The sequence below is a fragment of the Vipera berus genome (assembly GCF_964194415.1).
Source record: "Vipera berus genome assembly, chromosome: 1".
Lineage (NCBI taxonomy): Eukaryota > Metazoa > Chordata > Lepidosauria > Squamata > Viperidae > Vipera > Vipera berus.
The window spans coordinates 122,112,693-122,128,531 of NC_138202.1; the positions used below are offsets into that span (position 1 = coordinate 122,112,693).

The window sequence follows — 15,839 nt, forward strand, 5'->3', positions numbered from 1 at the left end:
CGGCTGACCAAAAATAAATTGTTCACAAATTTGGCTTGGAAAATGCCAATCATCACACCTTTTTCCCTCCACTAAAAAATTTACTTATTTGTCACTAAGATGGTGGGTCAGTCGTGCCTGTGGTACATCAGAAGATCCTCTTCCTAGGATCTCTAGTTTGCAGTGAGTCCTGTGAATGAATATATTCTTGTTCATGTCCTACTGCAGCTAAAATTTGCCATACATTTGTGGTTGTAGGCTTAATTAAATAATTATCTCATATAAAGGGAGAAGTGACATTTTAGCTGTTTGTTCCTATGTTCAATATTGCTATTATGTACAATGTTATATAGAAAACAAGTGAGGCTGTTGGGCTCCTCGCTCACAACATATATTCATTGACTACCATTTTGAACAATGAATTAAGTCTAAGGTCCTATGTGATCTCATAGCATAGACCAGGGGTCTTCAAACTTGGCCCTTTTATGACTTGTGGACTTCAACTCCCAGAATTCCTCAGCCAGCATGCCTGGCTGAGGAATTCTGGGAGTTGAAGTCCACAAGTCATAAAAGGGCGAAGTTTGGAGACCCCTGGCATAGACTGTTTACAATGTGTATACACACATACATGTGCATACAACAGGAACAAAAAAAGTTTCTTAGTGAAGGGTTTAGCTAAAATAAATCAGCAACCATCTCATTTAGTGTTCTAATAATAGGCCATCAAATGGATGGGTTCTCACATCCTGTTAAGAGTAAATAAACTAATTTATATTTTAGTGCTATAAGTCAATCAAGCCAGTTGGGGGATTTTTACTTTTTCCTTTCTGGTTTCAGTTCAGAGCTACAGTATTCTCACCTGCAGTGTATCAAGATCACTGGGAAAGATCAGCTACACGTTTAACTAAATACAAAGCTTCATGGAGTATATTATTTTAGCTTGCAGATCCCTCATTCGTAAAGAAAAAAAGTTTGCACAATAATATGGACATAGAAAGTTTCCTTTTAAGTATAAACCAGTTTCAACTGGAATATTACATTAATGGGGAAAAAGAAGTTCAAAGCATAATATCCAAGCACAATTTAGTCTAATAAGCCATTGCAAAACCCAGAAAATTGGATTAATTCAAACAATTAACATTGCTATTGGTTGACATCTGCAAAAACATCCATTATAATAACAATATGGAATGAGATTCTTCCTTGATCTTAACCATCCAATTTTAGAGAGCTGGGGTGGCACCGTGGTTAGAATGGAGTATTGCAAGCTAATTCTACTGGCTGCCAGCAGTTCGATCCTGACCAGCTCAAGGTTAACTCAGCCTTCCAATCTTCATGAGGTCGGTAAAATGAGGACACAGATTGTTGGGGCAATATGCTGACTTTGTAAACCGCTTAGAGAGGGCTGTAAAGCACTGTGAAGCAGTATATAATTCTAAGTGCTAGTGCTGTTGCTGCCTGCAGTAATTAGAAGCAGTGTCCATCTTATCTGCATTCTTGAGATCCAGGTTGTCATTTATCTCATTAAATTAAATTAACTGAGCCCTTTAAATTCTGACTTCTTGCCAATAGTGAGTTAGGCAGATTTCTGATTGACTACTTGGTTATTACTCTACTCTATGAATAAACCACAGTCCTTGGAGAGAGAGGTGCATGAGGAAGTGGTAAACCCCTACTGCCAATGTATCTGGGCTGATAGAAGTGATTTGTTGAGTCAATGCCATCACTTATTTCCTAAAGTTTTAATTATGTATCTGGAAGTTCAGAAAGTTATTTTGCAAGAAATCAACTCAGTGAAACCTAAATTTGGGTAAACAGATGAGTGCCAGTGGGGATCTAGGAATATTTTGCTTATATAAAAACTGGGACTCTAAGGCAGAGGTCCCCAACCTTTTGGGCACCAGGGACCAGTTCCGTGAAGAGATGTTTTTCCACAGACCAAAGGGGGTGTGGTTTTGTGTGCTGCCTGCATCCCACAGATGGGGCTTTGCTTGTTTGTGTGGACCAGTTGCTGGCATACCACAGCCCAGTACCGGTCCACAGACCAGGGGTTGGGGACCCCGCCCTATGCTTTTTTTTTCATTAAGCTAAATATATTTAATTCCCTTAAATCAGAGGTCCCCAAACCTTTGGGCACGAGGGACTGGTTCCGTGGAGAGGTTTTTCCGCAGACCGGAGGGTGCGTGTTTTTGTGTGCTACCTGCATCCCACGGATGGGGCTTTGCTTGTTTGTGTGGACCAGTTGCTGGCATGCCACAGCCCAGTACCAGTCCACGGACCGGGGGTTGGGGACCCTGCCGTACGCCTTTTTTTCATTAAGCTAAATATATTTAGTTCCCTTAAATCAGAGGTCCCCAAACCTTGGGGCATCAGGGACTGGTTCCGTGGAGAGAGGTTTTTCCACAGACCGGAGGGTGTGTGTTTTTGTGTGCTACCTGCATCCCACGGATGGGGCTTTGCTTGGTTGCTGTCATGCCACGGACCGGTACTGGTCCACGGAGCAGGGGTTGGGGACCCTTGATCTAAGGGACTCCTGGCGACATGTTGTTTTCTTGGGAGTGATGTGATTTGCCTTCTATTTGAGAGACTAGAAGAGGGCTCTCCTAAAGAATGAATATAACTTTGGGTTATCAAAACATTGTCTCAGCCTTCCTTCCTGTTTTCAAGAAAGTCCATTATTTTTTCTTGACTCTGTGAATCCAAGTTACCTTCCTCCTTAAACCAGCCTTCCTGGACCTGGTATCTTCCAGAGGTGTTCAACTTCCATCTTCTATTATTTTCAATCAGCAGGGAGAATTTGCTGACCTGATTTAAGAGAACTGAAGTTGAACACATCTGGGAACCAGAGTGGAAAAAAACCCTACCCTATGTAATATTCCACAATATTCTGCAGAGTTTGTTTGTTTTTTTATTGTCATTTGTCTCTTTACCTTGGCTCATCCAGAGATTGCCTGTACGTTCTTGGTTCCACCTGTTGGCTGGCTGGGCATTTGAAGTTACCAGCACCCCAAAGCTGCTCTTTCCCCTACTGTGTAACAGTTTCATAGCCAATGGAAAGTTTGGGGTCATTATGACATCAGAACCTAAGCTTTTCTTAAAGATCTGAGAAAAAGTATCATATAAAAGACAATATTTGGGAATTTGTAAGTTAATATTTTCTATGTAGTCAATCTTTGCTTCTATTCTTAAACTACTTTGCTACTTCAGTCCAAGTTTATAATATGATCCTGTCCAATAATCATTTTAACATGCCTGTCCCACCAGATATCCCTGCTTATTGCTCAATATTAGCAACAAATTAATATGCAGTTGCAGAATGTTGTATGTTTGAAAACTTTGCTTCATGATTATATCACTTTTAAATTCTATCCTACTCCTGCTTTAGAGTCAAATGGAATGTTCATTCTAGCATCTGCACTTATAGAACTTTATGTTTTCTATGCACTCCATCTCCCAGCATATGTTTCAATCACTTAAACATGCATGCACAAAGACAGACACAAAGACAGACAGACAGTCACAGAGAGAGAGAGAGAGAGAGAGAGAGAGAGAGAGAGAGAGAGAGAGAGAGAGAGAGAGAGAGAGAGAGAGAGAGAGAGAGAGGCTTGTAGAGCTTATTTGCAAGGTCAGTAATTTAACAGTTATGATAATGTGTTACAGCAGTTGCTATATTTGTGCATGGTCAAAAGAGGAGTTTTGGGATTTCTGTGTATTTGGTAATAATTCGAAACTCACTCTATCAGGAAGAATGCTTTTGCATATGACCTAACAAACACACACAAATACATGCAAACAAATATCTGGTTTATATGTATGCTTTGCAAAAAAAATACTTCTTCTTATAGGAAGGAAAAGAGAAAACCTGCAATTTTAGTATTGAAAGCTGGAGGAGGAAAGGAGTGAATTCAGTGACTGAAGCCTTGATTGGACTGGATTATTGGTGCTGAACTGATGATTGCCTAAATACTAGACCACGTTGTACTGAAATGCATCTTCAAATTGCTCAGGATAAGGACAGCTTGAAGGAAATGTAAGCTGGATTTAAAGTATGCCAAGAATTATATGTGCATGGAGCAGGTTGTAGCATGGCAGATAATTATTAAATAACAAGTGAGAAAAATAATAATTGAAAAGCAACTCTATAAAAGGATTAAAATTTTATTGAGAAGGGACTCCCCAAATCGTAAAGCAACTGATAGGTTAGCTATACAGAGAAATTAAATATTCATACTGTATTAATATTCAGTGCTAATACTCGTCACCTTCCTCTTCTTCACCTTCTCCTTCAATGCTATCTGTGCCAACCTCCTCATAATCCTTCTCCAGGGCAGCCATATCTTCCCGGGCCTCAGAGAATTCCCCTTCTTCCATCCCTTCCCCAACATACCAGTGCACAAAGGCCCGCTTGGCATACATTAAATCAAACTTGTGGTCCAGGCGGGCCCAGGCCTCAGCAATGGCTGTGGTGTTGCTCAGCATGCACACCGCTCGCTGAACTTTGGCTAAGTCTCCCCCGGGAACCACAGTGGGAGGCTGATAGTTGATGCCCACTTTAAAACCTGTAGGGCACCAGTCTACAAACTGGATTGTTCGCTTTGTTTTAATGGTGGCAATGGCAGCATTGACATCCTTAGGTACCACATCACCACGATACAAAAGGCAGCAGGCCATGTATTTGCCATGACGAGGATCACACTTCACCATCTGGTTAGCAGGCTCGAAGCAAGCATTGGTGATCTCAGCCACAGAAAGCTGCTCATGGTAGGCCTTCTCCGCAGAGATGACCGGAGCATAGGTAGCCAGAGGGAAATGGATGCGGGGGTAGGGCACTAGGTTGGTCTGGAACTCGGTCAGGTCTACATTCAGAGCCCCATCAAAGCGCAGCGAGGCAGTGATGGAGGACACAATCTGGCCAATCAGCCTATTCAGATTTGTGTACGTTGGGCGTTCAATGTCCAGGTTTCTACGGCAGATATCATAGATGGCTTCGTTGTCTACCATGAAAGCACAGTCTGAGTGCTCAAGGGTGGTATGTGTGGTGAGGATTGAATTGTAGGGTTCCACCACAGCTGTTGATATTTGAGGTGCTGGGTAAATGGAAAACTCCAGCTTGGACTTCTTGCCATAATCCACAGAGAGCCTTTCCATCAACAAGGAAGTGAAACCTGATCCAGTGCCTCCTCCAAAGCTGTGAAAAATGAGAAATCCTTGCAACCCTGTGCATTGGTCTGCCTGGAAAAATGGGGGAAAAAATGGAAACAGTAAGTTGGGTTTAGGAAATTATGTAGAGTGACCTTAGGTATGGCCAACACTTTTGGCCATGCATTATCTCCACTCCTGTAAATTAACCAGGACTCCTTCTATATTCTTAAGGACAAATCCAACTCAATCCTACCAACAGCTTTCCTTATCATCAACTTCAATTACCAGCTTTCGGATCCTGTCCAACACCAAATCAATTATTTCTTTGCCAATAGTGTAGTGACCACGAGCATAGTTATTGGCAGCATCTTCCTTTCCGGTGATCAGCTGTTCTGGGTGGAAAAGCTGACGGTATGTGCCAGTCCGAACCTCATCTAGAATTCAAGGTACAGAAAAGATCAGATCATTCCCATTTTAATTAGCTCTCTGTCACTCTTCTTGCATTCTGAAATTTGTACACTTCTGTTTGTTTGTTTGTTTGTTTGTTTATGGTATTTTTAGCTGCTTTCCTTGAGAGATCAAGACTTTTGGGTATTATGATTGTTAAGAGGTATGGAACTGGTGCAGCTTTGAGAAACCTTTTAGAAGACACAGAGCTCCTAACTATCCAATTAACCTTGCTCATTGTGCAGAGATTTGGGAACAGACAATAGTTAATTTTAATTTATTATATGTATGCTACAAAATCCAATGGTTTGGGCTGTCTCTGGATTCTGAAAAGTACCCAGACAAAATTAGACAGATTTATCTCAGAATGACTGAATCAGGTTCCCCTCCTAACCACTCACCAATCACGGTAGGTTCCAGATCCACAAAAACAGCTCGAGGCACATGTTTCCCAGCCCCAGTCTCACTGAAGAAGGTATTGAAGGAGTCATCTCCACCTCCAATAGTTTTGTCACTGGGCATCTGCCCATCTGGCTGAATTCCATGCTCCAGACAGTACAGTTCCCAACAAGCATTGCCAATCTGCACACCAGCCTGGCCAACATGGACAGAAATGCATTCCCGCTGAGAAAAAAAACAAACAAAATCAATTATCAGTGTAGAAGTTACCTGTGATCAGAAGTAGAGTACAGAATATAGTGTGCAATGGCAAAATGTGGCGAGCTACCCCAAAGTGATGGAAGATTAATCTTCTAAACAGTGGAGCATTTCTAGAATCTGTATGCCAACCATGCTGGTTATCGTAACCTCCTAGGTAAGGAAGATTATTACACATTTCCTGAAGTCTTGCTGGCTCTGCTTGCTTGGCTTGGTTTTTCTGGCATACATCCTGGTTCCCTTCCAATAGTTCAGTCCTGGCACTATCCCAGCAAGTATCTGGGGAAAAATTTTCTCTTCAGTCAGGTTCAAAGTTTATAATCTGGGCTATAAAGAAAGAATAGTCTCCTCTCTCAAATTTCCAAGAGATGCAGACAACTGAGTGGTAGAAAGCCACCTGGGATAAAAAAGGTCTTTAGCTAAACTTCCTAGAACTGATCAAAATGTATCTTCCTCCCTTTAATTTATCCTCTGCTGTGGCTAAAGATATTAATTAGACCAACCATGCTTTATCTGGAAAAGTTGAAGTAATATTTTTGCCCGAGGCCTGTAGGTAGAAGACATGGGTCAGTACCGTGCATCAAATAACATGTCATGGGAAGGAAACCACAGGGCTGCTTTTAGATAACATGTTACTTTATATTTTAAAATTTGTTCTGATCAAGGGTAACTTTATGAATATTTTCTTATAAATTTATTTACATTAGATTTATACCTTGCCTTTTGGTTTACATCTGTGCTTACCAAACTTGAAAACACCCTTTCTTCCTGACGTGTATGTATAGGTGTAAATTCCAAGCATAGTAATGCTGCTGAAATCCTAGCACATAGGGGTGTTACAACCACAGTTCTATTCCATATTTGTTAAGCTGGAAATAAGACCCCTGTATTTAGACAACACTTGTTGAAGTGATGATTCAGTTTCAGGTCATGAGTGAATTTGGTGGTGGTTTAACTTCAAGCCTGTAAATCTAAAACTCTCTTTCCCCACCGAGATGTTCTTCTTTGAACCGAGGACATACTTGCTGGGTTACCCAAACCTGTTTTTGGGCATTGTGATTAAGCATCCACAGCTCATCCAAAGTGCTTTCAAAAATATAGTGTTGATATTACCTTTATTGAAACTAAGGCTAAGCAAAAAAAAAGAAAGTGGAAAAGAAAAATATCCTCCTAGCAACTTCAACTTCTCCATCCTGAACACCTTTCAAATATGTGCAATTCCCAAAATTTCGAGCAACTTCCTGGGAATTCTGGGAATAGGCAATCTTAGATCCAGAGCTGCTCAAGTTAATGAAAGCTATTCCCCTCCATTCTTATGGACTTTTTTCCCCTGTTTTTATGCAGATATATTTCAGCACAAATCTAAGCATTCCTGTATTTCCACAGAAATGGCATTGGGATTGCATTGCATATTATATATTGAGAGAAAGAGAGAGAGAAATCACCCAGGAAACTAAAAAAAGAAAGAAAGTTCCCTTCCAGCTCCTGGGAAGCTAAGAAGTCCAAGCAAGACTCACCATCTTGCAAAACTTCTTTGACCTGGCAAGCGAAGAGCCCAGAGGACGAAGGATGGGAATTAAGCCGTCCTTTGCAAGGCTGGCTTTTATAGCATTGCCAGCAAAAAGAAATGCTTTGTTGTTAGAAACGGACTCAGTTAGCTTTTGTCAGAATGGTTTCTGAGTTACAGTCCAGCTCAACAAGTAATCAGTAATGAAAGCAAAGCTAGGCCTTGGTTACAACTAACAATTCTATTATAATTAACCTGGATTGTGCACATGTGTTGGAGAGGGAACACAAACAAATATTCCAGCAACAGAAAATTCTCATTATGTTGTTCAGTCAAGATGCTTGGGCAAAGGAAAGCTGAATTAATGGATTTTAAACATGATATTGAGCACTGTGTTTTGGTTTAGTTCTATTTGCTTAATTTCCCTGACTGTTCTTCAGAACATGGGGTGTTAATGAGTATATTGTCATTTTATTGTATCATTATATTTGTACTGTTGCATTTTAGTCTGGAAGGCATGTCTAGTGCAGCATATAAGCCTACTGAAATAAATAAGCAAAACACCTCTTATACTAGCTGGAGGAAGTGAGAGAGACAGTTTGATCTACTCTAGAGGTGAAGGCACCAGGCTAGAAAGTTGGAGACCGTGAGTTCAAGTCCTGCCTTAGCATGAAAGCTGACTGGGTGACCTTGTCACTCCCAACTTGCCTCACAAGGTTGTTGCTGTGGGGAAAATGGGAGGAAAGTGTGTTGGTTATGTTTGCCCCACTGAGTGATTTGTAAAAATCATAAAGGCGGGATATAAATAAATAAATAAATAATAGGCTGCCAGGTTTTTCAAAAGTATGCCACAGAGCCCAAGATTCCATGCAAATGTGATGAGGTTCTGCAAGACACTAATGACATTTAGAACACAAAAAATGTTCACTTCAAGACATCAATTTTCTGTCATTAGAGCTTTGTCTCTTCGTCCAAGATTCTGGGAATTATTTTTTTCCCCAATGAATAGTTCCTCAGTCTGAACCCCCTGGGATGGTGTGTGTGGGTCAGAGCATGGAAATTGTGCCACTAGGAAAGCAAATCTTCCTGAGCAGAAAATATGGAATAATAGCACACTCCTCCCACTTCTCAGCCTAGTTGCAGCTTGACAAATGAGATAACACAGTGGTATCAACTTTACGGGAAATACAGCATTAGTCTCTTCAGTCCTGTGAGGCTTACTGAATGGACAAGATAGGTTTCTTGAAAAAGTCAGCCTACAGCTCTGCATTCGGCCCTTCCATCCTGTGTAAGTTATGCTCATGAAATGAGCAGAGTGCCATAAGTTTTGTTTAAAAGAGAATAATGGTTCATTTCAACTTATCAATTCAAATATACATAAGGGTAGGGAGGATCCCCACTTTGTTGAACATGTTTACACCCTTATATAGTTTAAGTAAGTGAGGCCTACCGTGGCTTGATTTATAACTCCTTTATAAATTTATAACCAGAAACACAGGTGTGCTAAGCCAAAAACAATGATTTACAAACTGAGTCAACCTTGAGTAGCTCAGAATAGAACTCCTGGGGTGAGCAAGCAGTGAGTTAGCCTGCAATACTGCATTCTAACCACTGCACCACCATGACTCTTGTTGAAACCATTTCCTTGTTATACCATTATACATCATGAAATAATATGTCATTGAAACCATTTCCTTGTTATACCATTATACATCATGAAATAATATGTCAGGGACGATCTGATAGCAGTGTTCCAATATCTAGATTCTAGGGGCTGCCACAAAGAAGAGGGAGTCAAGCTATTGTCCAAAGCACCTGAAGGCAGGACAAGAAGCAATGGATGGAAACTAATTAAGAAGAGAAGCAAGGTGGAACTAAGGAGAAATTCATCAGTGGAACAATTTGCCTCCAGAAGGTGTGTTTCTGTGTGTGTGTGTGTGTGTGTGTGTGTGTGTGTGTGTGTGTGTAACTGAAACTCTCATGTCTGTATGAGTGTTTTATCTTGATGAGAGGGTGCATCATGGGGCAAAATGTTTTCAACCAAAGTATCTCAAAATGGGCCAACTTACAACATGTGTCCAAAATCTAAGATCCATGACTCCCATGGAAATAAAATTTGGGAAATTTTATAAAACCTTTAAGGCATAAAGTTTATCATAAAAGTATTATGCCTTTTATGACACAATACAAAATATCATAGAACATTTATGTGTCCAACTACTGATGTTTGATTGTGCTATAAAGTTCAACATTGGCTACTTTCAAGACAGATACATCTCTGAATAACCTCCTGAACTTTTAAGAACTTTTCAAGTACATCGTTGAAAGCACTGAGGAATCATCTGCTAAGGAAATATCTCTGAAATGAGGTATCATGTGTTGTCTAGTTAAAATTAAAAAGTAAGCTATAAATATCCTCAATATTAATCAGGAGTACTTAACACCAACATAGCTCTGCCCTTCATCCCCTTGGGAGGGACTGCTTGTCTCCCCCATATCATCAAACATCACATTGGTGAAAGGAACAGGTTAAGCCAGGAGCTGGTCCTGCATCCTATTTTCTGCCTGGCTTGCCCCAGACCATATTGGCACATGCACACAAGCAATTTACGTTTCATCTGCTGCCTGGTGGGTGCATCAACTCCCCGGTAGAGTTCATATTGATAGGACTTGTCTAGACTTGTCAAAAGTTTTGTCTCTGGGACTCAGGAGCAAGCGACAACATTGCCCACCAATGGTATGAAGTCAAGAAGGCAATGTCTGGCATTGTTTCCAAGGCAACAGACAAGTCTGAACACAGAGCTGCCTTGGAAGAACCATAAAGGACTGTTTGCAGAACAAACAGGAGCTGTTCAAAAGGGGTAACTGCTCCTTTTAACTTAACAATTCCAGCAAGTTTGAATTTGGAGAACCTGGTGATTGATTCCTATCAACAGAAACTAATGGACTTAGCTATAGCTTCCTTCCAGCACTTTCTTTCTTTGGATTGTGAGGGATCCCAGCTGAAGTTTTCTGTCAAGCCAGGCAGCAGAAGCCCCAACCCTAGAGCCTTCAGCAAAGCAAGAAGATAACCTGTTCTTGAAACATGACCAGAGAAAGTTGACTTTTCTACTAGGGCATAACCTTATAATCCTAGCTCCATTTTCAAGAACACTTTATATCGTGCAGCACTAGGGGAGGAGGAATTGAATGGCAAGATCAGGGTCTCTCTGCTTACTTTTGTGCTTGCAGAACTTGTGGGTAAGTGACTGTTTGATTTTCATAACAATAAAATTGCTGTGTCAGGCTGTGACAGTGATAGGAATTTGCTAACAGCTAGCTCATTATCTACTTCTGTTGCCAATTATTGTTTTACTTACCGGTACTTGAAAGAAAAATCTTCATCAGGGTCCAGTCCAAGCTGGGAATAAACAAAATGGAGACTGCTTTAGAAAGAAGATTGTAGTTTATTGAAGGGCAGAGTCAGACAGAAGCGTGGCTCTGGGAAAGCTGAACACATGTTGCTGGGAGTGGTGGGTTTTTACACCTTCTGGGGCTCTTGAGGTTGTTTCCTATTCCTGTTTGAGGCTTTGTATTTCCAGTCTCATGTATTTTGACCTGAGTCTGAGTGTGCCCTTTTGGTATTGGTGGGTACTTAATCCTATTATGTCCCCAAAGGTCATGTTTGGGTAAGGTATGTAGATTTTAGAGGTCTTCCTAAGCTCATAGCTTCTAGCTTCCTGGCCCCAACCTTCCTGAATGGATTATTACATCTGTATTTTTCCCCCAAAATGTTTCTTTCTCTGCATTCTTCCCACAACTAAGCCTGAGGAGGATCAATGGTTTAAATAGCAGTTATAGTAATCACCCTTTTTATATTTTTACAACTTTGGGGTGTGTGTGTGTGTGTGTGTGTGTGAGAGAGAGAGAGAGAGAGAGAGAGAGAGAGAGAGAGAGAGAGAGAGAGAGAGAGACTATCTAACCTGACTGCAGTTCCATACCAGTATTTCCAATTCAATGCTCCATTGCTAAACAGTGCCCTCTGGTGTTCATTTATATTACTGCATTTATGAGGAATAGTCAGCTTCAGGACCTTGAAGTCATCAAACTATTTTGAGAGAACTTACTAAACATTGTTTCTCAATCTCTGCAACTTTAAGATGTGTGGACTTCAAATCCCAGAATTCTCCAGTCAGCATTCTCCAGAGTTCAGATTTACACATTTTAAGTTACCAAGGTTGAGAAACACTGGGTTAGCTAGAGGGCTGGCATTGGCACACACCCCTTTGGGCAAAAGAGAACATATTACTCCACTATACACCTAAAACAATAGCAAATACGGTCCAGGAGTTTGGGGCTTTGTTAATGTTCTATATACTATATAGATTTCTGCAGCCTATATTTCTTATCCCTGTGCTTGTTAAAAGATGCAGAGTGCAATGACTTTATGAGTGTGATTCTCTTATGAGACTCTGTTTTTTGTAAATGTCTATAGAGATTCTCAGTCATCCAGGTCATCATTATCCCAAAGATGCTTTTTCTTCCCAAGGCAACTGGACTTTCTTGTTTTTCTTTGAAGACATTTTGCTTCTCATCCAAGAAGCTTCTTCAGCTCTGGCTGGATGGTGGGGAATGGAAAGATTTATATTCCTGCAGACAGCTGCTCACTTGCATTCTTTTAGCAAGTCGTTAAAGCTACCTGGAGGCTTATCTCTGTCTTCAGGTTCACCTGAGTAGTAGAAATGGGTGTGGAGCCTTCTTGGAACTGTTGAAAGGACTGATCCCTCTGTTGAGATATCGGATCCCTCCCCCTCTGTTGAGAGATGGCTGATCAATTCTGGTTTTTGTAGTGGTCTGCACTTCTCAAACTGTAATCTTTGCAGTTCCAAATGACTAAAAGAGATCAGCTGTTATGCTTCCAAGAAGGGTTATTACTTCTGTCTTTAAACCATGTTGGGAAAGGACCAGGTTTAGAAAACGACTAAGCCTTTAGAACCTGAAACTGAACATGCCCACGTTTGAAAGGAGAGCATTGCCCTATCCCAGGGGTAGGCAACCTTGGCTCTTTTATGACTCGTGGACTTCAACTCCCAGAATTCCTGAGCCAGCTGGCTCAGGAATTCTGGGAGTTGAAGTCCACGAGTCATAAAAGAGCCAAGGTTGCCTACCCCTGCCCTATCCTATATTTCTATGGCACAAGTCTTATATGTCTTACATAAGCTATTAAGAGTCTGCATAATGTAAGATACAACCTTTGCAAAATAGTTCAGTGTGGAATGTTCGTGACCAGGATTCTCGCCACCCAAGCTCTTTTCTCGGGTGTTCATTCCATTCCCCACTTTGTCCCCCACCAATAATTTCATTCAGAAGTTGATATGCACTAGTTATGTTCAGTCCTTAATATGTTCAGTCCTTAATAGATTACTCTGAAAACCCTAGCCTCCCAACTGAGACCAGGTTTGGTGGGAGTGGTTAAGGCACTAGACTAGAAATCAGAGGTCATGAGTTATAGTTAGCCATGAAGCCAGTTGGGTGATCTAGGGCCAGTCATGCCTGCTTAGCCCTGGAAAGTGGGCAGTGGTAAACTATTTCCAAAAACATCAAGACAAAGGACCAGTCCAAGCAGACACCAGCAGTCTGCACTGACTCAAAGATACCCAATTAGATATGTGGTATTCCTGCAACTTTAGGTGTTCCCCAAAATCTATTTTACTCTTATAGATAGATGCTGTCTTGGCAACATAAGGTTTGTGTTCAGAGAATTGAGATTACAACTATTTACAGGTGGAATTGTCAAACTTTGTGGTGATCCCACAGAGAGTTACAAAAAACTAAGGCAGTATTTCTCAATCTCAGTAACTTTAAGATGTGTGGACTTCAAGGCCCAGGATTCCGCAGCCAACATATTTAATTGTTGAGATTGAAAAATGCTGACTTTGAAGAAAAAATGTGGAAAAAACAGGAAGATTGTTAAAACATACACAAGCTTTGCTCCCAGCTTTGCCTATTCACACAACAGATAACTGGAGAAGTATAAAGTCTGAGATCTCCTGGGGTATATAGATTAAATTTTAATTATTAAAAACAAGGGTCATATTTATATCTTGCCTGATTCTTCCCTTCCCCAATTATTTGTTTGATTTATGGACAGGTTGCACATGTTCATGGTTTTAAAGGACACAAAACTCTGAAGTTTCAGAATCTCCAAGTTACAAAATTCTATCCTCAACTATATTTTCATTTCCAGTGGTTAGGTAGCAGGCTGGAAGCTGGATTACATATCCTTCTCTGATACAGTTAGTCCTTGAATTACAATAGTTCATTTAGTGACCATTCAAAATTATAACAGCACTGGAAAAAGTGACATGATCTTTCCCACACTTATGACCACTGCAGCATCCCCATGGTCGCATGAGCAAAATTTTGTTGCTTGGCAACTGACTCATATTTATGATGGCTGCAGTGTCCTGAAATCACATGATAACCTTTTATGACTTCCTTACAAGCAAAGTCAATGGGGAAGCCAAATTCACTTAACAACCATGTCACTAACTTAACAACTGCAACTGATTCATTTAGCAACTGTGACAAGAAAGGTTGCAAAATGGGGCAAAATTCACTTAACCTGTCTTACTTGGTAACAGAAATTTTGGGCTCAACTGTAGTCATAAATGGAGGAGTATCTGTATTCTGCCAGGATTTATTATTTTTCTTTTATTATTTTTCCCCTAGTTGCTATTTCTTTGTGTTTCTTTGGATCAGGCCCCATGCTTGCTGTCTTTTATTGGCTTGCTGCTATAGTTTTAATTGCAAGCCTGAAATGCAGGTAAAATGCATTCCATCTTCACTTCATTAGCTGAAAGTTGCTCACATGACAAGTTGCTAAACAGGACACAGGCAGCTCCAACCAGCCTGACCAGCAGTGAAAGATACTGTGAGTTTAATTCAGCAACTACAATTTACTATGGACAGCCAGAATAAAAATGTTTTGGATAAATTCCTGTATGCTGGATAATTTTCAAAAGCACAAGAACCGTACTAGGGAGACAGAGAAACAGTGATTTAGCAAAAAAATCTAGAATTAAATTTTACTTTCATGACACAACCAAGAAAGATTCGCTAAGTTTAAGAAACACCAGTTGGATGATGATGATGATGATGATTTGCTTCCCAACATATTTTGGGGTAGTAGCCCACGTTAGCAATTGGAGGGTTGTGTAGAAATAATATGGCTATTCAATGATTTTATTCCAATACTGGACAAAAGTTAGACTGTGATCTGCTAAAATTTATAATTTCAAGAGATAATGGCCAGCCCAAAAAAACTTCACCACTTCCAAACACACATAAAATTAGGCTTGCACATTGAGTTAAACCATGGCTAGTTTGATCACACTCTATTGAACAACTTAGAATTGGTTGTTTGCAGATATGCTCCATATGTCCTAGCAATCTTGAAAATGATTGGCTTTACATACTGAGACAATTTAATCTTGCAGTTTACAGAACAACACAGACCTACCAATTTCCAGTTATTTTTTCCTCCCACCTATTACTTGATCCAGTGCAAAACCTGGTATGGATTTTTCTGGAATGGCTACTGTTTGGCATTCCTCTGCTCTTGGTATGACTACTGTATTGAACGAGCTCTTTTTTACACACAATTTCCATTTCTCATTCTGAGCAACTGAAGCCATGAGCTCATTTTTTGCTGGTGATTCCTGTGCAATCTAAACAGGTTTCTTTTGCTAGAGACTGTTCATAATCAGTTTGTTTTCCTCCAGAGTTTCATTATTTCTGCAATTCCAGGGGTGAGTAGAGGCAATGCTAGTTAATGAAACAAAATTCTTGCATCAACCAATCATTTCCTCCTAAAACTCTCCTCTTGTGTTTGGCTGCCTGCCCAAGCTTTTAGTTCTCCAAAGCTGCCTCTCATAATGTGTGGACTGTTTCTTCTGCAACTCTAAGGGAGGAATTGTTGACAAAACTGTTTACACAATGCTGGGATTTGTCCATCTATCCATATAGAGACCACAAGGAGGTGGCTGGTGTACTAACAGAGAAGGAATCCCCTGCAAACCTAGGGTTTTGTTAACTTGTTTCAATTTCCTTAATTTAATCTGCTTTT

The 15,839-nt window shown here is 40.5% G+C and overlaps 1 protein-coding gene across 1 annotated transcript; it reads right to left on the reverse strand.

The window, feature by feature from the left end:
• Nucleotides 1-4,140: 4,140 nt before the first annotated feature.
• Nucleotides 4,141-7,787, reverse strand: LOC308663385 (tubulin alpha-1D chain). The gene is made up of 4 exons (XM_081319754.1): nucleotides 7,743-7,787; nucleotides 5,970-6,192; nucleotides 5,407-5,555; nucleotides 4,141-5,211 (listed from the first exon to the last, which is right to left on the reverse strand). The coding sequence occupies exons 1-4, from the start codon at nucleotides 7,743-7,745 to the stop codon at nucleotides 4,228-4,230; spliced, it is 1,359 nt and encodes a 452-aa protein (XP_081175880.1). The 5' UTR covers nucleotides 7,746-7,787; the 3' UTR covers nucleotides 4,141-4,227.
• Nucleotides 7,788-15,839: the final 8,052 nt, after the last annotated feature.